We start from the raw sequence: 23,814 nt of genomic DNA, 5'->3' as shown, positions 1-23,814 counted from the left end.
TTTTAAAACAAACAAGATAATCCATAGGAAACTGAAAAATCAGTAACAAAGCATCAATTAAGGTGATGAAGTCTAAAGTTTTTTTTTGTGTGTGTGTGTGTGACTCCAGTATTCATTTTGTAAACTGCATTCCCCTTTTTTATTCCTTTAATATCTGTGGCTTTTGCACAGCTTAACGCAAACCAAAGAAGTTTCTGCATAATTGGAGAAATAAATAAATAAAAAAATATGCAACATGAAACAATGTGTGTGCTAGAATATACATTATAAAATCTGTATTTTGGAATAAGGAATCCAATTATGATGGTTGTATCTTCAGTGGCTCAGAGATTGTATGACTAATGCATTATTATTGCTTATTATCTACATTCTAGCAAAACACATGTTCAGTCTTCATGTTTCCTTCATCTACAGCTACTTGTAATCTTGAGGGCAATGAAGGGAAGAATTACAAAGGCAATTAGGGTGCCCAGCTTCCATTGGAGATCTTGTTTGTACCTTTGAACGTTTTTATGTGTATTTTCTCCCCTGAGTTACAGCTGAACCAGCAGAAGGGGCTGGTAATTTCATTACATGATTTTGAAGTTGATTTGTGAGTTTTACAGCCTTTAAGGAAGTGGAAAATATAGTGCCTAATTTAAAATCTGAACCATGAGTTCTACAACACCAGTTATTATAGATACTAGTTAAAGAACTGTTATCCAAACATGCAGTGAGTCCCTGACCTTAAAAGGCACATGTAAGACCCAACAACACAACCCATGTTTTATCAGGAAGCACAGAATAAATGCTAGGGGAATAAACTGAGCTAGAGTAATGCATGTAACCAGCAAGCAGTATCATTATTGTTGCTAGACTCGTTACAAAATAGTCATACAGGAAACAACAAAATATTAAGATGAAACGTATTTTGGTTATTTCTGTATGAACTGAGTCCCACAGTTTCATGAAAAGGTGTTTTACATAATAAGAAGGCAGTTTTTCTCTCTTGTTAAATTAGGTGTGAAACAGGAGTTACTGAGAAGTTTTTTGTTTGATTTTTTCAAGATGCTAAGATAGTAGCATTTTTTAAAAACAAAAAAGTGCTTAAAATACTTTAAGAAATACGTAAACACTGTTTTGTTTTTAACATTCCAATTCCCATTACCTTAGAACATGTTAGTTTGTCTTTCAAAACTGCTTGCTTGACTTCTGGAAAAGCTCAGTGATCTTCCCTGACTTTTTACTGGCACTGTTAAGGCATTTACAGTCCTCTTCCTGATTCTTTCAATTTCCACCTATCAGTATAATTATGCACATGAATTGTAGTGCCCATAAAAATGCAAAGTATTCATATAGTTAGTATATCACATTATGGGATATAGCACAGGTATAATATATGACAGCTATAGAAGGTACTGCTGGATATCAAGTGAGAATAACTATAATAAAGGCTGACTTCATGATGACAACTCTTGCAGGCTGCTGCCAATATCAGGGTTGTTTGTTTGTTTTCCAGCATTAAGCAATTAAGTTCCTTAGAGACCAAGCTAGTTAAATGTTTTGTTAGTTTGAAGAAGAAGAAAAGAATTTGCATGCAGAATTGGGCAGATATTTTTTGCAATGGTGTAGTAAAGCAATAAACCTTGTAATGTATTTATGTCTTTGTTTGGAGTGTAAGTAAATGAGTAATTAGGATGTTTCAGTTTCCTATATGTTTATATTAATAAAGTCAGTGCTACCACAAAACATTTTGAGAATTTGCAAGGTTAAATTGTAATTATGAAGTCCTACATGATCTTAATGCTACCACTAATGTTGAAGTAATAGAAACGTAACATTCAATTAAGAGTGCAAGGTGTGACATATGGTCAATGTATTAGTCACACAGAAACATAGGAAGTGACTGTTTTAGGGAGTAAGAAGACGTATTTGAGGGCTTTTTGGAGAACTCTTTTTGAGATAGATTTCTAGTCATTCAGTTTCATCTTGACAAGCCAGTTTGTGTGAAACTAAGACACTGTAAGAAAGAATTAAAGATTGTTTTCTTAAAAAGTCTGCTTGATTTCAGTAATAAATAATTTTAAAATTGTTTTTTTTCTTTTTCACGTGAACATAAAATACTTCCTGTAATAAAGTCAGTGAATTTCATCGATGTGTTTAGAAAGAAAAGCCTAATAAAGGAATAGGGGTTAACTACCCTTTAGTCCCTTCTTAGTAAAGCAGTACTCATTCTTACATTTGAATGCTAATGCTATAACCATGATGCTCTAATATTAAGAGCAAGACAAAAATTTTAGGTAGATGTGATCTTTTTGATGGGTTGGTCATATAAAACATATTACCTCTCTTTGAAAATCTTTGTTCATTATTATTTTTACAAGGCTTGCACTAGTTCTAAATTTGACATAATTTCTCTGGTAGGTAAAACATTGGCCATCAACTCCCACCTATCTATCCTTGATTGTCTTGAATATACTCCTTTTTATTAATTTACAACCTTGATAATCTGTTCATAGTTCCTGAACGCTGCCATTTAAAAATATATACATATTATTTTTTATTTATTTTTTGCACCCTATTGTGTTCCATTCACCATTATGACAAGAATTAGTTTGGCTGTAGCCCTGAGGATCCCATCAAAATCCTGTATTGTACCACCGTGATAGCACCAATTTTAGAAAGCCTAGTTAAGAAGAAAATCGAGGCTGGATATCACTGACTGACAGGTGACCTCCATGCACACCTGCGTACACGAAGTTACAAATGCAACTGTATTTCATCCAGTGCAGAGTGAAATGAGTTCTTGTGCATCCCCTTAAGGAAACTCAATCTACAGTAGCTGTAATCCTGATTTCATTGATTTGTATCCTTCACTGTAATTTAAAATACTGCTGGTGGCATAGACATAGTGTAAGGCCTAAAGTAGTTGCTGCAAACGATACCAGCAGGTTGCTGCATCCAACCTCTGCCCAAGAAAATATGCTGTGTACTCATGTCGGTGGTAAGTTTCCCATTATTTGGTTTTATTACTGCTTCTGGATTTGATCTTTCATAATTTCTTATGTTTTCTGTACACTGTGTGTTGATGTTACTGTAACTTGTAAAAAGGGGGTAGGTGCCCTTCCTTTTGAAGTCTAATGATACCTTTCTCATTGTAAAAATACACGTTATAATCTGCCAATGAAGGAAGTTGAAGTAGTTGCTTGTAGTCTGAGTTTATTTTTATTATGTCTTAATGTCACTTAGTGGTGTTTTATAAGTAATGACTTCTAAATGAGTGGCCACAAATTTATTACAGCACCTGTCCTTCCTGCCTAATGCTTCTTGCCTTTTAATGATAGTGTATCCTTACACGCTGGATAGACTATTTCTTGCTAGCATTCATCTGCTCTTATTTTCCCCGTCATTCACTACATTCAGGATGACTCCCATACATAAAGAAGAAATTAAAATACAATTGAATATTTAGTATGCTGAAAGGATTAGCTGCTGCTATCTCGTTATACAGAAGAATGCAAAGAAGGTAAACACATCTGTATGCAAGAGATACCTGTGATTAAGCTAACTACCCACTGGATGTCACTATTGTTCCACAGAAATTCATCTAAGAGAATATTTATCTAGAGTTGAGTGGCTGCCTGCAAAGACCTTCAGCTTGCAGTAAACTGAGAATTTCTAATTGTGTTTGCAGGAATATTGTACGTTTATGTTCATTTTTGCAATTGAATTTTATGTCAAGGTTTGCTAGTTCATAAAAAAAAATAAAAAAAATTGCCAAACACTGAGCCATGATGACTGTGTAAGTGCAGATAGTGAGTAATGAAAACCTACCAGCCAGTAGAGATGCTTGCATTCATTATATTCAAGCCACTTGTTCTCATTATTATTCTCCTACTCTGCAATTGCTGGAGGTAATCTCAACACAGTGAATGAACATTACCAGTCTGCTTGAATTTGCCTAGTACATCAGTTATTTTCTTTTCCAAAAATGTGCATTCTATATCGTTTAGTATCCTGAAATATCACTGGTATATTTTAAGAGCTAGTGAATAGCATCTTGGGCTTTTAATTGAGAAGTGAAGTAGTCCACTGGCTAGGAGGATATCTTTGGGAAAGAGACTGGATTATCTTCCAAGTACTCAATAAGTGTGTAATCTCGAGCATATTACCCAAAATGTCTCTTGTTGTTTCCTTTGCAGTCTTTTGCCTGTCTTCTCAACGTCCCTTGTATAAACATTTAGCATAAGAGGTTGTTGCCAGGTGCTTATGGAATAGCTACCAGAGGATGTCCTGACATCTTACCAGATTTTTGGGGTGGTATCATAAAACGAAACAACCTTGTTTAGTGATTCCACCCAACGTTTGTCTTGTCACTGTTTAAACAACTATTGACTGCTTTACCAATAAAAAGGAAATGCATTTTGTCTGTGGCTTGAAATACCTTGGTCTTCAAATGGTAGCCCCAGAACACAAAATATGACTCAGGAAAAGGGTTAGAAGTTGCTTTTTAAAAAAAACAATAGAAAAAAAAAAAAAAGCTTCTAAATACATTCTTGCTTTCCTAAACTTGGAATATATGGACAGCATCAGGTCCATTAAAGAACAGGTGAGTTGTTGAGAAGCATTCAGTCACATCTCCTTCCTCAAATTGGTGCCTGAAATACTTGAAGAAGTAGAGCTTTAAAAGCCATCATAGCTTTTGCACATCCTCTGAGGATTGCTTTGCATCAACCCATTAAGGCTTTAACAGTTCCGTGAGAGAATGGCATCAAAATATCCCCAAACCAAGATGGAGTGGGACACTAGGTACCTGCTATCCAAACTGGAGAGAAGCAAATGAGAAATTTCTTCTCTGGAATCACTTTACCACTTCATTTGTATTCAGGAAGAGGGCAGCCTTTCACAGGGACTGGAAGTTCCTCAGCTAAAATGAGGTTGTTTCCTACAAGATGATTTTAATTTGTGATTCTGGTGGCCTAGCCACTAAAAACAAGTCACTTCTGTAGTGTTTAGTTTGATGGCGGTGAGATTAAGGTTAGTTTAGTTTGTGTTGTCTTTGTGCAGATCAAAGCATGTGTTTCGTAGTATGTTTTAACATGTCATGAAACTGGTTAAAAATGTTTTTTAAGCCATAGCCACTAGAGTGGGATTTAACAACTCAGTTCTCAGGCCTCAGGCTGTGCAAGAAGGTCCAATTAGTTATACTGGGCATTTTATTTTGTGTAATAAGACAGCAGTTTCATTATCAATGGCAATAGCAGCAATTACATGTTTATCTGTGTTTGGTATATAGTTGGAAGTACATGAAAAGTGAAGTCTGTTGTATCTTTGGTGATAAATGACTTACTTGATATGAGCATGTCTGTGCTAGAATATAAACGTGCTGGATTTTCCATGTTATTTTTGTTACCCATCTATGATTTATGACATGCTGGCTTTATTTGCTTTTTCACTCCCGTAGTTAAATATTTTTGAAGGGAGTTAGTGATAATTTTACAGGTATTAATTTCTGTAGGATTGATTTTTTTCTGAGTATTGAGATGGAACAAGGCGTTAAAGAGACACAGAAGGGAGCATATAAAGTCAGACTCAGTTATTTATGACTCATTCACAATCACAATCCATTAAGAAGTTTTAGAAATGTATTGATTATCCTTAAATAACAGATTTTTTAAATTAATCATATGAAATCATTTTCAGAATGTAGTTAGCACTCTCCAAACAAAAGAATAGCAGGATTTTCTTTTACATATACAAATGTGTGTATGTGTGTGTGTATATATATATATATGTGCACACATACGTATTTTCATATATATATGTTGGGGGGCAATTTTTTTTATTTTTTTTTGGTAGTACCTGATATTAGTCATCATTGCAGACACTGAAGCCTATAGAAGTAAAGAGATGGTTCTTACCACTAAGTTTACAGCGAAGTATAGTCCTTCAGCACAGGGATAACCAAGACCTGCTGGTAGAAAACTGAATCCTGTAACAGCTAAGATAATTTAATTTATATTGACTTTTAGTAGCAACTTTTAAACTACAATTAAGCTTAAAAGTCATAGCCTGCTCAGTGCTGCTAAAATGTCTTAAGCACTTCCATTATTAATAATTGGTGGGGATCCTATTTGTATTGAATAAAGTGGGGTCTCAGTGTTGCAGGATTCAGGGTAGTCTCAAGCTCCTGCTCTTGGTTATTTTCTCACTTCAGTCCTTGAAAATGAGAATGGTTTCACTATATGAAAAAAACAAACCCCAACAACAACAAAAAACCCTTCAAGTATATTGATTCTTTTTAAGAGATGCTTTATAGCTTTGTTTTTATCATATCTAGCATATCTCAAGGTGATTGGCTGTGATTATTACTTTTCTAGTAAAAATATAGGAGAACATCCTGCTAAGGTTTTGCTTTTTTTAGTCTGCTGCAATGAAACTGCTTTGTAGAAACACTCCCTCCCAAGTGATTGAAGACGTGCAGTTTACTAAACCAAATCAAGTTACAAAATAGACATAATTACATTACTGACTCTACTTCTATATGGGTGCTGCTGAATTATTTCAAGAATGGAAAAAAAAAAAAAAACACCTTCCTGTTCAAAAGATCATCAAAATATATAGGATGCATGATTTTTTTTTTCTAGATATGGGGGAATGTTATATTCTAATGCAATAAACATAATTAGATGACTTTGGGAGAGGGAAGGCAGGGAGTAGCCAGGTTCCAAATCTGAATTTTGTCCAGAACCACTGATGAATGACTTCACATTCAAAATGAATATCTGAATTCTTGTAACGTTAACAGGGTATTGCTAAGAGAGAAACATAATTTGTTACTGATTCTTTTAAAGATTTTTGGATGCAATCTTCTTAGATCAGTGAGCAACCAATTTTCTCTGAAAGCTCTTTTGCAGTTGTTGTGTTTCTAAAATGTACACTGTTTTCCTTTATACATAATGAAGCTTTATTTAGTTATTAGAGAGACAGTGTACAAAATGCATCACAAAACCCTAAAAGCCCAGCCCAGCAAATAGAAAGAAATAGAAGAAAATGACAGATTTCATTGTTTCCTCAGCTACATTAATGTCTTTGACAGTCTTGAAAAGAGAATTTCTAATGAGCACTTGAACAAATGTGTGCAGGAAGTGGTCTTGCTTTTGCTACTGCACATTTGAGTTCCTCTAATTGCATCAATAAGGAATTTCTGCTCCTCATTTAATGAATGCCTTTTGACTACTTTCTGAAAGGCAACTGGATATAAGGGATAAACACTGGCACCTTTTGTATGAAGTCGCATAAACAGGTTACCGTTAGTAGTTATCAGCCTTAGAAAAACTATTATAATGCAGTAGAGTAAAGCCCACATTTTTTTATCTCAATATTTTTATTAGGCTCAGGTTTCTCACTACTTTGCTTTTGGTGTGATAACTCAAGTCCTAAGACAGTGCTTTAGCTCATCCCTGGCTTTTTATTATATCTTGTGCTGGGCAGAAATCAGGCATTCTTTCAGAGCTGTTCCTGCACCATCTCTTGCCTCAGAGAAGTCAGAATTCCTATGATACTACAGTACCTGGGTCTTTAATTTGGTTTTGGTTCAAAAAGTGAGTTTCAGAGCATGGGCTAGGGTTAGTTTGGGGGAAGGGAGCTGGGTTTGATTTTTTTTTCTTCATTGTCATTTTTCTCCCTAAACACGAGGCACACTCACTGCAGGTGCAGTGGATTAGTTATGAAAGAAGTTTTCTATTTAAAAAACAAGCAAGACTTTAATGAAATCAGGAGAGGGTTTGTACAATAGGTATTGTATTAAACCAGAGCTCAGGCTTCACATTGATTGCGGTATTTAAATTTCAATGAGTTGATTATGTATGAGAGTAAAATGACCAGTATTATGAATGTACAAAAAAGTGACATGGAAGAGCTGTGCCAGAAAAGTGAGAAAAACGTTCCCTTTATAGTCCCTAGAGTTCAATAAAGCACCACTATTTCCCAGCTTTTAAAAGCTCTTTTATCACAATGGTTCATACCTCGCATTCCCTGGAGCCTGATTTGTTATACGTGCAGGGTCCTGCTCCATTCAGCAGCATCTCACTGGTTTCAGTGTTGGTAGGTTTGTAATCTACATAAAATTCCTGTGTGCTTGGAGTCATTTGCTTCAGTGACTGTCTTTTCTTTTTCCTGTGCCTTCGCATGAGAGAGCGCTGCTGCAGCTGCTTCATACTGGCTGGGTAACGCTTCCATGACACGTATATTACCAGCAGGATCACAAGCACAGACAAGAAAAGGGCCACGCTCCCTGCAATGATTTTGTGGAAGGAGATGTGTTCTGTGTCATGCTCAGGTTCGGAGCTTGATTCAGTGGCTCCAATAGTTGGGGGCAGGGGGGGCTTGCTGTCATGTTTAGGCCTGGTGAGTTTTGGTTTAAACGTTGGCTTTGGGAGAGCTCGTGCTAGTTCAAACCTTTCCGTGGTACTTTTGCCACAGATGCTGTAGTTTTTCACTGCGTCAACAACATTCACCCCCTGCAGTTCTTTGGGGCTGGCACAAATAATTGTGTTTTCCCTCAGCCCTTTAAAACTTTTAAGCCAGTTTACCAGAGAGCAAATGTTTCTGCTGCATTCCCATATATTCCCAGCAAGGCTGATGTCATTGAGGGATATCCAAGAGTCCAAAATTTCTTGACCAATAAATGTGAGCTTGTTTGAATCCAGGTTGAGGCGCTGTAAATTGGGCACACACTGAAAAACACTAGGTCCACTGAAAGCTTCTATTTCATTGCCAGATAAATCAAGTCTTTGTAATGAGCTCCAGGTCCAGGACATAGTTTGTCCTATCACACTGATTTTATTCCACTGTAAATAAAGGTTTTGAAGGCTGACTAGCCTTGGAAAAAGTGCCAGGTTGAGCTTAGAAAATTGATTGTGCTCCAGATGAAGCTCTTTCAGTCTGATCATGCCTGCAAAGACATTTCTTGCTAAACTTCGGATGCGATTATAACCCAGGTCCAACAGTTCAAGGTTCCTACAATCTTGAAATATTCGAACAGGGATGGTTCTTAGGGAATTGGACCGCAAATGTAAACTCAGGAGCTTCCTTAAGCCCCTGAACTGTTCAGATCCCAGAGACTGCAGCTGATTGTATGACAGATCCAAATTCCGGAGATTTGTCACAGGTCTGAAGGTATTATTAAGAAAATAGGAGATTCTGTTGGAACTCAAGATTAACTCTTTTAGTCTGCGTATTCCATTGAAAGCATTTTCGTCAATATTGCTGATGTGGTTATGGTCTAAATAGAGCCAGGTGAGTTGATTAAGACCTTTAAATTGATTGTATTTTAGTTTTTGGAGGCTGTTATATCGAAGGGACAAACCTAAACAACCAGCAGATATACTTGAGGGAATCTCCTGCAATTTCTGAGATTCACAATATACCATTTTGCCTTCACACCTACAGCCCTTAGGGCATCCTCGTTCAGCAGAAGAAAGCATTGTCAGTAATACAGTAGGGGCTATTACCAGAGCTACAGCTGATCCGCTCAGTAGCCTAATTACATTGAAACCTGGAAATAAAAACAACTTAGAAAAGTTATCCCCCCACACATCAGTCATTTCTTTCAATCATGCTAAAATCTTTATTTCAACAATCATTTAAAAATCCCTAGCTTGACTCAACTACTTTTCACATTGTTTTCTTTACTCAGATTTTCTTAAAGAATGCCTTAATAAATACTGAAAAACAGTTGGGTAAAAGGTGTAATCCCTAAGCAATTTAACTGTAATCACAAATCACATCAAGGTAAGTCTATGGTAAGTCTAGTAAAGCAGAGGCTATGCAGTGGCTATGAATTGTATATTAAAAAAAATAACATGAAAAACATACCCATCCTTTGTGTTGTTCAAAGGTCGTCCTTAGGTCTTTTGTTTTTTGCTTAGTGTGCCACAAGCATGGCAGCCCCTGTCAGCTGCACTGTAGTGAGTCAGGGCTCGCTGACACCCAGGAAGAAAAATTGGACCCCTTGGGAGATGGACCGATTTTGGAACATTATTCTTTGCCAGCCATGCAGAACACTCCAAGAATAAATCAATCCCAACACAGCATTCGCAGCAAAATGTCAAATTCTTCCTAGGTAATAGGATCTTCATGGATATTACGTTTTTGCATCTTTATAGTTAGGAACCTGGCTTTTAAATTTTCTCTTTATAGGAAAGCATGTTAGATTCTTCCAAGCAACGTTTAGCTATTTGAATTCACACATCTGTATTCCATAGCACAGCAGTTCCCTTACTTAGTACCCGATCCGGCTAGGAAGCTGCTTTGTAGCAAAGAAGGTGGAATAAGCCCGTACAATGAACAAGCTCTGCTCACTTCTGCGTACTGTCATTCTGAAAGCTCCGTCTGACTGTTGCTTTGGTTTCAGTGAATGCAGTCTTATGTAAAGCTGCCCCCAGTGGTGAAGAATATTATGGGCATGTGCAGAAATGTCTTCCTTTTATCTTGCAAATGAGTAAGCTCTGCTGGGAAAAGAGTGATTGTTCTGAGTGACTAATAAGAGCAGACTGGTCAGCTTCAGTGTAAACTAGCGAGGTGTGCTGAAATATCCAAATCCTCTTAGTCTCTTTTGCTGCATGTGAAAGCTGTTTTGCATCCTTGAACTTAATAGCTCTATATGCACTGCTGAGACTTTTGTCTGAAGGGCTAGCATGACATTTGTAGGACATAGATACAAATTTTCAGTCTTAAGGGCTGGTTTTTTTTCCCCTCTTTGCATTAGATATGCTCACATGACCTTTTTGCAATAACTCATTTTTTTTTTTTTTAAGTATCAGTTCCTCAGTGTGTTTCTTACCAAGCATTTCAGTGGGAACACTATATTTTACAGCATGAAAAATGTTTTAGAGCTGACATTTTGCCTTTTTGCTTTTTTCTCTTCTGTTAAAAGGCATAATGCTAGGAGGTTAGAAGAGACTATTGTGTTCATTTATTTCCCAACTTGCTGTCACGTTGTTCCACAACACTGAACGTTTCAAACACAGGCTTCCATAATCCTTACAATATAGGGACTAAGCAGCTTCATGTGGTACTTTAATTAGGTGAATTGTTTTTACTGTGACTTCTGTCATGAGCAGGATTTTATGTGAAGGTAAAATATACAGAGTTCTTTTAGATGCATGACTCTGGACGGTTCTTAGATATCACAAAGCACCTTTTTCTCTTTCCCTTTCTCTTTCCTTTTTCGCTGTGTGCTGTAGAGGAAGGACACATCCTCTTAACTGGGCAGAGCAGCGTTAAGATGACATTATAGTAAATGCACCCCACTAGCAGTCTTCCTTCACCAAGAAATAAGTGATCAGAGATGATGGTGGGGAAGTGTAAACTCATGGCTCTGTGCAATGCAAGAACAGGCAGAAGCCTGAAGAGAAGTGTGCTGCTCGTTTGAAGAGTAGTACAGATTACACTCCCTCAAATGCAACCAGACAGCTCTAAAAATGCTGTTCCTCTGGGAGGCAGGATCCTTACCCCTTGGAGTAATGTGCTTTGGATTATACTCTATTATTCACTGCTGTGAGCACTGAAGAACGTAAAATGAGGTGAAACATGATTTTTTCCATGCTTTAAAATGCCATTGTTGCCCAGTACTTAATCTGTGAATGACTTCAGGCTTAGAGCAATCCCACTAGAATTAATGCACCTACCTATAGTGCCTAAATTAGGAGAACAGTTGCCCCTGGCTAATAACTGTGAATTTTTTTATATCGTGAGTCAAAAATACTTACCTGCATCAAGCCACATCTTATGTAAATTCTGCCCTGTGGGTCAGGTTTGTGGAGATGGAAAGGGTTAATTCCTCCATTAATTTGTCACGCTCTCCCATTCTCAACTACAGCATGTCTTTAGCTATTAAATCTGATCTGTAGGGTAGAGGAGCCAGAAACGAACTGCAGATTGCAGACGGGCACTGTGATTGTCTGGGGAGCAGTTCTGCTGACAGGAGTGTCACATGCCTGTCCTGGTGTGCCTGTTACAGGTTTTCCATGACTGCCTTGGGGTCTCTGTGTACTCGATGGAGCAGGACAGGCATCTTTGGAAGACAGTTGAGACCTTCAGTAAGCCAATTTGTCACCTGGAACTGCCACTCTCCCCCTGTTGACAGTAGAGGATGCCTGTGACAAGTAAGCTCCTAATAGAAATGGTTCAGGTTCCTAAACTGGGTGAAATTAAGTCTGAATCTTCACCTGGTTCAAATGCAGCACATAAAGCTTCAAACAACATCCAAATTTTTTCTCAAGAACAGTTGGTGCTAGTATACTAGCTCAGTCTGAGCTTTCTCCCCAAACTTTGCCAGTTCTCTGGCTTTTCCTATTCTGTCTCCTCTTCTTCCTTTGCCTTCGTCATGAGGTTAACAAGTAATTTCACTGACACCATGAGTCAGCAGAGCTTCAGTAGCTTTTCCAGGGTTTTAATAATTGTCAATATGGTGGACAAATATGAGGGAACAGCCACTCTTTTACCATGAGTTATTTTCATTTTTCTGAAAGGGGTGAGACATCAAGAGATGAACAGAGAGAACATCAAATCTATATTAATGGATTGCCAAATTCAATTTTCTTTACTGAGATCCTTTTTGAATTACACAAGCAGGAAAAGTGCCAGTGTCTGATAAACAGTTTTTTAAAATTACATTTCTGTGTCTTCATACAGCTCAATGGGTTCTTCTCAAATTGTGGAAATAAAGCTGCTCCCAGTATAAAACATTCCATACAAAATTTCAGTACAGTCTGATGGTCATATTATTAACTATGAAAAACAGGGAATTAAGTTAAAGCTTGCATTTTAGATAAGAAAATACCTTTTGTAAGTGATTTAACCTTTGCCTTGTATCAAATACAGGTTATGTATCTTTGCAATCCCACTGCATTACCTTTTAACTCATGCCACTAGGAAAAAACCTCAAGGCCAAACTTGTTAACGTCTCTTATGGATAAGCTAGTTCTCATTAAAACCAATACCACAGCTCCTGAGTGCCTAAAATCCAGGAGTTTGTTAAAGGATTGGTGTGAGTTTGTTAGATAGGTGCTGTATGTAGCCCCAGTACATTTTAAGATCACCTCTCTGTGCCACTGCTGGGTGACCCTGCCTGTGGTCCTGGAATAGCAGTTCCAAGTCAGAAACAGGAGGTAAAAGCTGCAAGTACCAAGTCTCAGTGACATCATGCTGACTGAATATTAGTGCTCAGAAACAACATTATTCCTTTTCTTCTGCCTATGAAGACAGCATTTTATACAATAGTGCAAAGACAATACTCTTAAGAGAAATATTTCATTTATTTGTGTACTCTATTACACAGTCTGTTCTGGGATTTCAGCCTTAGACGTAAATTGAGATGCCACATACCTTATTAGTTCTGAGTTGAATACCTCCATCATCACTCTGATTTGTTTTTCTGGGATTTCTCTGCAGGTAAAAATGACATACATCACAAAATTCATTGACAAATGTGTTGCTACATGTCATACTGCTTATACAGACGAAAAGCCAGTGTTGGGTGGAGCCTATGATGAACACATTGTTTTCTTGATCAATGTGACAGACAAATTAAACTCAAAGATGTTTGAAAATGGTACGCTATCCCAAGGTAGAGATTGCCCAGATTTTTCTTTTAATACTAAACTTTCAATGGGTTCTCTCTCTGGATATCTCTCTATGTGGCTTTTCTCACGGCCAGATTTTGCAGTAATTTACTTTAATTCAATTTTGTGTTTGTTTTTGGTTTTGCTTATTTAGTTAAATTTGAGTCTATTTTCTTTCCATTCATTCTGGCTGTGGTCTCTGCCTAGCTGCAACCTCCCTGCGGAAAGCTCATTACTCCCTAACCTGAACTGCAGCCAGAATAGCAAAGCTTGAGTCAAAAGATCACATTCACTGTGAAGGCCAGTACCTCCACAGAGCTGGTTTGGAATTGAAACATTTTACAAAGGACAGGTGAAAGAGCAATTCTTGGATTTGTCAGGGTCATGAGGAGGCACCTGTAATGTCTGTAATGTATGTCTGTCTGCTAAAGACATTTGAAAAGAAGGGATGACATAATTACCAGGCTCCAGTAGAATGGGGGCTGAGGGGTGCAGGGAAGAGATGTAAAAGCTCCTGAAGCATAAGAAACCAGCAGCTACCTTCGGGTTAGTGGGATTCCATGTAAATCAGCAGTCAGTGATTGTTCTGTCACTTGCTTCTCATTAGCCTTCCTCAGGACCTTTCATGCTTACTCTTTAAAATGCAGTTTCTGTGTAATGATGTTGTCACAAAGTTTTTTGAAGAAATGTTTTTGTTTCTGTTACTCCCTTCAGAAAACCATTCTGAAAAACAATATGATCCTTTGTAGCCACAGGACCTTATGTTTATAATGTACAAACTTCAGAGTTTAGACTTCTGGTTACAACATTTTTCTGTTCACAGATAGAGCTCGTGGGTCTAGGAGTGCCTTTTTGTGTGTAATCACGTCCCTTTTGGGAACTATAGTTAACAATTGCTGCACTGTGTTCTTTTTGGGTTTATAAAGTGGCAAATTATGTCTTTCTCTCAACTTTATTTTACTATAGAGAAACCAGGAATCAGCTGGGTTAGCAACAGTAGCTTGTTCTAAATGGTACTGTAGTGTGCTATCACTGTATCATTAAGAGTAGATAAGTCTAATAAAATGTTCACAATTTTTGAGCCAGTGATTAAATGAACCTGATGTTCTATGAGGATCAGATTAGAACTAGAGGAGTATAACTCCCAGGGGAAATAACAGAGTATGGGAAGACAGAGGGAAACTGAGAAGGATGCAGGATTTGCCAAAGATGGACGTAAGGAAAGGGAAGTGTGGGAAAGTGGGATTCAAGGAACATGCAGTTATGGGAAACAAAGTACTCTGGAGAAACAGGGAAGAGGGCTGAAAACAGGGAGGGTCTTATCCCAGCAGTTTGTCAGTACTGACGTAAAGGACCATGGTGATAAATGAAAACATTCCTTTGCTGTCCTGCTAAGAACAACTAGATTTGCAAGGCTACCCTGGCCTCTGCAAGGGCTAAAGGATCCCATGTTACAAATTCTGTGATAAGCTGAAGGAAGATCTGAAGCTGATTAAGAGCCATGCCTCCTTTCTAGGAGTCAGTAACCTATGTAACATCTGATTGCTTGTAGAGGACATCAGGGACACATCTGTCAGTTTGTGTATACACAGAGGATCTCCTCAGTGCCTTGGTTCACAGGGCAACGCAGGCTATCACTTTCCTTATGCACAGTTACACGCTGTTGAATAACAAAGCTTTTCCAGCTGTACAATTTTGTTAGAATCTGTGCATTGTGGATAGGTCAGAGGGGCCTCTAAGCTGTCCCAGGGTAAATTATACTGCATACAAGCTTTCCACCTTTGTTCATGGCATCCAGTGGCTGGATTTTTTGGATCTTGTCATAACTCGTCTGTCCTTACTGAGGCATTGGATACCCAGTTGTTGGCTGATTGAGTTTTTGTCCTATGATTTTTGAAGCAGTTCGAAAGCATGCAGCCAGTCTTCCAGTCCCATCATCTTGAGGCACAAGTACACGAGATGCAAAGCTGTCATTTTGCCTCCTCTCTGAAATTGGTAGGTGGTGCTTCTGTTTCAGTGGATGTAGTATGTTATTCAGGCTTATCCTCTAGCACTTTGGTGGAAGGGGAATATGAATGGAAGAAACAGAAAGTGAATGATCATCACTGAAGAAAAAGAAATTACCTCCATCTTATGCATATTGCTAGCTTCAGCCTGCAAAGCATGAATGATAAAAGCACCGTTGAATGATAAACGTCCTGGAGATGTGCAAGTCCAAAATGAAAGACATTCTCAGTGGCCTTTGCTTGCAATTCTGCCTGTAGTCCTCTTTGAAGGTGCCAGGTAGGTTAAAATAAACCCAGGCTCCTTACAAATGCTTCCCACTCTTTTCACTGGACACTGCTTGAAAGAATGTCTACTGTCTTATTGTCCAGGCAGCATACACCTGAGTTATGTAGCCTAAATTATTCAGAATGTCTTAGGTGTCACCATGAGCTATTCTTGCCTATGAGACACTATTTGTTCTCCTAGAGATATGTGACTTCTACCTTGATATAACAATTACTGCATGTGCATCAGCAGCAGATATTGACTGTGATAGATGGCAAAGGTAACGAATTTATTTTCTGAGGAGCCAAATTAACATGGGAATCTTGTCGGAAAGGTCTGTTCATGAAGAACTCCAATAATGGTTGGAACATGGAGCTGGAGGTATTGTGTAACTGAATTCAAGCAGATTTGCAGCCTGGTCCCAGCAATGTGACATCCTTGGAGCAGTTCTGTGCTGCCACATGAAGAACGAGAGGGGATGAGGAGCAGCAAGTTTCAAAACATGTACCTTTGGGATCCAGGCTCAGTTTGATATCACAGGCTCTGTTTGATATCACAGACTGCTCCAGGCTCTCATCAACTGAAGAGTTTATGACTTTGCCATGATAGTTGTGGTTGGAAAGGAGCAAAAGGGGGGAGTGTAGGTCTTTGGTGTCTGTCTTATTTTCTAGCAAGGCCTAGACCTTTTCAGTCTTCAGTATCGATGTGTAGGCAAAAACCTCAGGACTAGCCTTTCCTCTTCTGCCTCCATGCATTTGTCCATAGCCTGTCTTCCTTAATTCCTACTCCATATATAGTTCTCCGAGGAATGGATATTTTTCAGTTGCTCAGCACAGAGTGCTTGTTCTTAGGAATTTTGGAATTTCAGATATGTTCCTTATTACACATTTACCTAGTTGATCTCTGGTACTCCAGATGAATCTGCCTTGGTATCTCACTGTATGGTGAAGCTTAGGAGTTAGTGATTCTGTCAGGTCAATGTGGGAGTATTTGTTGGCTGCTGTGGCTCCTTAACGGCTAGAATAAGGCAGCTGGCAAGAACTTTCATTATAGGAAAGCCGTGAAGTCCACACCATATCAAAAGCCTTTTAAAAACCTCATACCTTGCTTATAAAACTGCAGCTTAAACTCTAATTTTCATCAGGCCTCAGTTTCTTCAGTTATGAAAGGGATAATGACAGTTAATGATTCTGGAAGTTGATCGGCATAATAGATGACTTGCTTCACTTCACTTTTTTTTTTTTAAATTTTTAAATCTGACACTGGTTATTTTCAAACATACTTCTTTCCTGTCAGTTAAGCTATCTGTCCCTTATTGGACTTCCATAATTAATCCATACCTATTGTCATTTTATTACTTGCTTTTGGGTACGATTTATTTTTGATGCATTTTTGGGCTATAATGACTGGCAAAATTTAATGTGAGGACAGAATAGTCACTTAAATCTAGGAAAAGAGGCGGTTTCTTTTAAAATGCAAAATCATTTTAAGTCTTTGGCCAATAAGGTTGTCAACTTCAGTTAACTATAGGACTTTTTTACATGTTAAAAATGTTCCATTTTGAAAACAATCTAAAAATCTGCTTAATAGTTTTAATTTTGCAAATAAAAATTGTGAAGGGTGGCTAACATATTTCAGTTAATTTAAATGAAAGGAGAAGTGTAAATATAGCATTTCTTAGGATCAGTCTGAGATTAGTAGATAAGAATGATTCTTACTAGGTAGAGCTACTTTCTAGCTTTTAGTTACTTTTCACTGCAAACAATATACAGGCATATAAGCAGTTAGAGTGCAGAATACCTTGATTTCATTTGACCTGTTGAAATACTCTAAAATAATTTCCGGTTTCTATTTTCACTTGCTTATGATGAAAATCTGTTCAGAGAAGCATTCTAGCTTACCTCTATGAGGACTTATGCTTGGACTCAAGCTTGGTATTCTGAGGTTGTGGTTTTCAAATCCAAAGATGGCCAGAATGATGTGTTACTATACAGTATTAGGTATATTTTGAAGAGAAGACTAAACATGACAGTTGAGCAGATTTGCAACTGAAAGAGAAAAACATGAACAAAGTTAAGAAGCATATAATTATGTTCATTCACACTGTGACTAGCATAAAAATGATTTATTCAAAATGGTTACAGTTGCATGCTTAGTCACTTCCTTCCCTGGCTTCAGCCTAATTCTGTTTTCTGGCATTTTCCTGAAAAAAAATACATTGTTCTGTCTCATCAAAAGTTGCAGATTTCTCTAGTCTTTAATAATTCAATCAAGTCTTACTCGATTAAGCAAGCTACAGCAGTTTTTAGATATTCCAACTGTGGTAGCTGGTGCTCCTGAGAAAGATCAAGAATCTCAATTACAATGAGAGTCTTGGTTAGTTAACTAGCCTCTAATCTGCTAGAAGATAATTAGAAATTAGTCATAGAGGTCACTTTTTTATGCACAGTAAGGATGGACTAGAACTTTCTGGTTAAAAAATACAAAAGGTGAATTGTTGCAGGTATGTTTTGACTAGCTATTCCATTCTGCATTTGCCATCCTTCGTATTCTTTTCCCAGTGGCATGTCTGGCAAATGGCTTTGATGAAACAATATGCAATTTAAATGACTTATTAGCTCATCTTTTCAGGCCATGTCTACCTGAGAAAATTGTCGTAAATTAAACGTGATTAAATCAAACAACCAACCCCTACCATATTTAAGCAGTTTATAGAAGAGCAACAGGGTCCCATATCATTCATCAAAACAAAAATCTTGGTTATTATAGATTTATTTTTTTTTCTGTGACAGTGTACTCCACTGTTTTATTAAAACTAACAGTGTCTTTTATCCAGTGGACAGGACTGCAAACAAATTACATAACCAAGTTGAAGGAACTCAAATGTTATAGATGGTATTTTCCTACTGCATCACAATGTAAAGCAATAAATACGTGATTGGCCAAAGTTTTGAAGAGTGCTGCTGACACAGGGAGGAAGAGAGGAAGTTGACACAAAGAGGAGAATTAGTTTTCACCCTTTCTCTTCTTTCTGGCAACTGTAGTGAGATAGTTATGTTGTAGTTTTTGCACTTTGTAGCTTTTGCATTTTTATATCTTTCTATCCAGTCTACTATGTCTCTTAAGTAGCTAAAAAGCTTAAAAACCATACATTTCTCTCTTACAGGCTAGTTGCATACAGAAGAGGTTAGTAAGCAAAAAATGCTGACAGTTGGTAACCAAGTAGAAGTTCTAATCAGCCTACATAGTGGGGAGACTGAAGCTGAGTGAGTCACTGGCTCCATTCCTGCATCCCAGGTGGCCCTAAATGGCAACAAGAATTGGGACAAAATACGAAAGGTGTACAAACACAAGCTGAGTTTCAGAATCAAGTATTTTGTCTTTAGAAACACAAGAAGCAGGAACATCTCCTTCCACTTGTTCTTTCAGGTTGCCTTTTCTGTCATAAATATATGACAAAAATCTGCTCCCTATACAATACAAAAATCCTGATTTGCTGATTTGATTGTACAGCATATGTTTGTGTCATCGTGAGTATTCCTGCTGCTGTGCTTTGAGCCCTTTCCCATATTTCTTTGTAAGACTAAGCTCCTGGGAAAGAAATGTACTTATTTATTTTCTGTCTTACCGAAAGAGACCCTAATCTTAAGATAACTATGTATCAACCTAATACACAGAACAGTCATGAATAAAATGATATCAATATGCTTAGTCTGCATATAATTGTTGGGAAGAGTAGAAAAGAAGAACCTTTCAGGGGAAGCTAAATATTCATTTGATTTTTCTTGACTTCATAAAAATGCGTCACTACAGCTGTATAGTTTAATTTATACTATGATAACTGAACTCCACAATAGAATCTCTGAGGAATCCCTTCTGAGGTGATGTGCCCTGGTGTTTTTGGCATGCATAGATAATTAACATACAGTAGGAAAAGATAAAGGACAAAGTCCCATGTTTCAATGTAAAAGCCAGAAAGAAACTAATGGGTGTTAGGGGAAAAAAATAAAAATAAAATGACCATGTTATTGAATAAGAACTGTCTCCTATGAAGATCTTTGCACTTTCATTTAAAATACCTAGCAGTTGCCACTCTGAGACAGAAGGCTGGAACATATCCGGTGCTCTTATCTGACGTAGCAATTTCAATGTTCTTCTCTATGTGATTTAAAGGCAAGTGGAAATACACTGTTAGAATAGGGTGATCCGTAACGGAATAGAAAGAAGTCTTGAAGTTGCATCAGAACACCACTGTATCAAAGACACTCCAAAAAGAAAAGTAGAAATGTCCTTGAATACATTACTCCTTATATAAATAGCATGGCATGTGGAATTCTCTGTAAGATACTTGCTGATCAAAGGAATAATATTTTAAAGAAGCTGATAATTCGTATGTTCATTTAAAGTCTTCATGATTCTACCTTTCTGCATACACAGAAACATGAGAGGAATGTAAGAGTGAATATGCCAGGCTCTGCAACAGTTGACCTACAAGACTTGATTTTGCAAAGCTCCTTCATTATCATAAACACAAAGTCTTCTCCAAAGCCAGATTTAGAAAAGCTTTCCAGAAACAGTTACTACTCTGGATATTTGTATCTGTGCATGAATTCCACATCTGCTTGTGAAGATTTTTGTACCCCTAGTGAGAAGAGTGTGTCATTGCCCATTACTTGCATTGTGGGAATGAACACAGTACTGATAAACTTCCGACTTGGATCTATTTTAAAATGTTGTTGTAAATTAGATTGGGGACATTGAGAAGGAGAGAATTCCTGCTCTGGGTAGCACAATTTTTTTACAGTTGAATGTCTTAACTGACAACAGTATTAATTATCATACAGTGAATGTGGCTTATTTCCAGAATTTCACAGTGGCAGAGGTGTCTCCATTTGCATATTTCTCTATCTCTTTTTGAATATTTAATCCCATATCATATAATAAACTATTAAAACAAGAAGCATCCAAAAGATCAAGGAGAGGGGAGTTGTAAGTCTGGCAAAATTAGCCTCTTAAATGTTCAGCATATAATGTAATAGATAAGCCAGATGAGCTTCCTTCTGTTGTTCTTTTGACAGCCACTGGAAATATTTGATGGCTATTATACGTCCTTTTATTTCAAAGTATTTATCTAGTGCATTTGTGTTCTTTGTTATGGTACCTTACTGACTTTTTTTTTTTTTAACTTCAGGTCACTTGCAGCAAAAATGTATGTAAGCAATAGAAATCCTGTATGCCCCACTGTGTTTAGAATATATTTCAGTGCTTTACAAGTTTGTAGCCTCTGCCACCCTTTGGTAGTGTTTGTCTTTTGCTTTATGCACAATTTGCTTGGTGCCATATGCTACTTCCTTGTCAGAGGCTGGCTGGGAGTGTTACATGTGTCACTAGTTGCTTATTTTCCTTGCCACAGTTTAATGCAAAATCAGTGAGCAGAAGCAAAGGAATCTGCTTTGTTTCAGTCTCTGTTCTTTCCATTGCTGCTACTCAAGAAAGTTAGAAACTATGTATGAAATCATTTATGAAATCATTAGGGAGCTTCTCATGTTCTCAGACAAACGTGGCATTAAAAATTATGGACAGTTGGATTCATCATTTCATAGAGTGATACTTTCCAAGAGTGGCACTCAATAGGCGTATCAGTGAGGCAGATAGGAACATGTATGTCAAAACAATACTATCCTTCAGCACGTAGTTTTGATATGTCTTTCAGAAGCTGTTATTAGGAGCTTACTGGTGAGTTTTATGATTTAATACTTAATTGGGAGTATGTTTTGCTCATTTCTGTTCCCTGTGGAATTAATCACTGCTTTTATTTGTAGCTAATTTGAGCTCTACATGATTAGAACAAGGGTCAGAGGTAAATATTTTATGTAAAGTCACCGTTGGATAGTTTTACTCCTGATATCCATGGCAATTCATCTATTGTATTTTATACTAAGATTCCATTTTTAATTTAAGCATTCATAACTTAAAGAAGTTGAGAATATGTGTTAGACATGCTTGTGTGGGCTTCAGGTAATACTTTTAGAAGATTGGTAAAATCCAAAATTGAAGTAATCTGTTGACTTGGAGTCTAAGGAAAGCTACAGGAATTATTGTTGGTTTTGAAACAACCTATTAATCACCCATCAGTGCTTTCAGTGACATGAATAAGTGAGAAATCAAGAAAAAGGGCTGCTGCCTCTCCTGAGTTTTGCCATTATTAAATGGAATAGGTTTTGGCATTCCTCAGCCAGCCATACTGGCCTCCTATTGTCTTTACTTCCCCAAGAAAGGGAAATATTTAATATAAATAAAATGCTGTATAAATGTCTCTGTTAAATTAAGATTGCATTCATAAGACAAGTGCTGTGTAAATAATACATAGCTAAAATCTGTTTGGCTCTGGTTGCTGTGAGAGGTATATACCATTCAGTCTAAACATACTGGCATGAAAAATGTTTTTCTGTTATTAGTAGTTATCCCTCATACTATTGAATGTCTTCATTTAGGGTTAGGGAGCCATGCTGTAAGACTGTCTTCCATTTGCATCTTAATTAACTTTGAACTGAAGCAGATAACTTATTTGACATTCTAAAAGGGGAGCTTTTGTGTCCAGTTACTCATGATTAGTATTCCATGGGGAAAGAGGCTGAGATAATGAGATTCTCACCACCTTTTGGAAAGTCCCTCAGGTACTGGTTAAAAGTCTTGTTTGCAAGGTTCATTTCTGCTAAGTAATGTGAGAATATAAAATGTCATGTTTCACCATTCTCAGCTCCTTTTTAGATCTACAATTAAAGGTTAGTTTAAGCCATGCATATTCACCCATGTTACGCTGCTGAAGTTAGTACTTTCTGTGAGTCTGTGTGTATCCAAGTGCGCTGGTACCAGTTTGTAAGGTGTCAGGTCATGTCAGCCTTCAGGTTCAGCCCAGCCTGGGGCTGATAACAGTGGTGTTCTTCTGTGATTCGAGGAGTTTCCTGCCTTCCTGCTACTCCTTTTAATCCATATATAAATAAAGGTTGAATCACTTTCTAATGCATAAAGAAGTAAATATACATCAATTTAATATTTACAGGAATTTTGCTATAGTGTACAAGGGAGGTGTTTTGTTTTTCCTGAAGATTGTTGCAAGATGGTATTGCACTGGACACAGATTACAAGGGAAATGCAATAATCCTTTTATCAAAATAGTTGTAGTTCCCAAATAACCGTAGCTGAGACAATAATGAAGGTTTCTGACAGCAGTCAGTCTATCTGAGCTCAGAACATTTTTCTACTTGGTACAAACACTGTATAGATAAACAGTTTTATATGACTTCAAAGTAAATTTCAGTGGTATTCCTGAGTTGTTAAAAAGTGCAAAGCTTCTATGCACACTGCTGGAAAGGAACTGAAGTTATTATAGAAACATGCATCATAGTTGGAAAAATTAACGTAACGTTTTTCAAGATAATATAACATTCATGAAAATTCAATGCACTTTTCTCTGTAATGCATTTCCTGTGACTCAGAACTCTTGTTTCAGTTGAGCCAAATAAGGATTGTTCCATGAGACAAAGCAAAGCATTATATTTACTGCTATGTCTAATGGCTTTATCTCAGTCTATGGATTAAAATTATTCTTGTTGTTCAATAGATACTTAATAAGAATTATAGGGGAGGTTGTTAAGGAAATTTCTATTTTTAATGTCAAGCTTCTAACCTGTTGAGTTTAACAGATCAGATGGAAAAAATGCTTAAAGGATATTCTTAAGTATTCATGCAGTCTCTTCAAGGATCCATTCCTCATTCAGTAAACACAAAAGAAAATTAAAATATGCTTGAAGTTCAGCAAATAATTACAGCAAATCGATAAATGGTATCCATTTTATTAATTCAAACTTTGTCTAACAGTAATTCTGTTATTCTCATATCTTCCAGTAAATAATAATTATATTTTAACTCTGAT

The 23,814-nt window shown here is 37.2% G+C and overlaps 2 protein-coding genes across 30 annotated transcripts in view; one reads left to right on the top strand and one right to left on the bottom strand.

Annotated features, from left to right (window-relative positions):
• CTNNA3 (catenin alpha 3) overlaps nucleotides 1–23,814 on the top strand; it is a 488,015-nt gene that overhangs the window by 210,731 nt on the left and 253,470 nt on the right. The gene's annotated exons all lie outside the window — the stretch shown is intronic.
• LRRTM3 (leucine rich repeat transmembrane neuronal 3) overlaps nucleotides 1–23,814 on the bottom strand; it is a 133,480-nt gene that overhangs the window by 87,765 nt on the left and 21,901 nt on the right. For 2 of the 4 annotated variants that reach the window (XM_080597519.1, XM_080597518.1), the window contains exon 1: nucleotides 8,007–23,814. In XM_080597519.1, coding sequence (XP_080453645.1) covers nucleotides 8,007–9,587 — 1,581 coding nt within the window. In that variant the 5' untranslated portion in view covers nucleotides 9,588–23,814. The other 2 variants (XM_080597517.1, XR_013952723.1) reach the window with 2 other exon arrangements.

Source organism: Anser brachyrhynchus, assembly GCF_964034855.1.
Source record: "Anser brachyrhynchus genome assembly, chromosome: 6".
Lineage (NCBI taxonomy): Eukaryota > Metazoa > Chordata > Aves > Anseriformes > Anatidae > Anser > Anser brachyrhynchus.
This window is presented reverse-complemented; position numbering and strand designations above follow the sequence as displayed.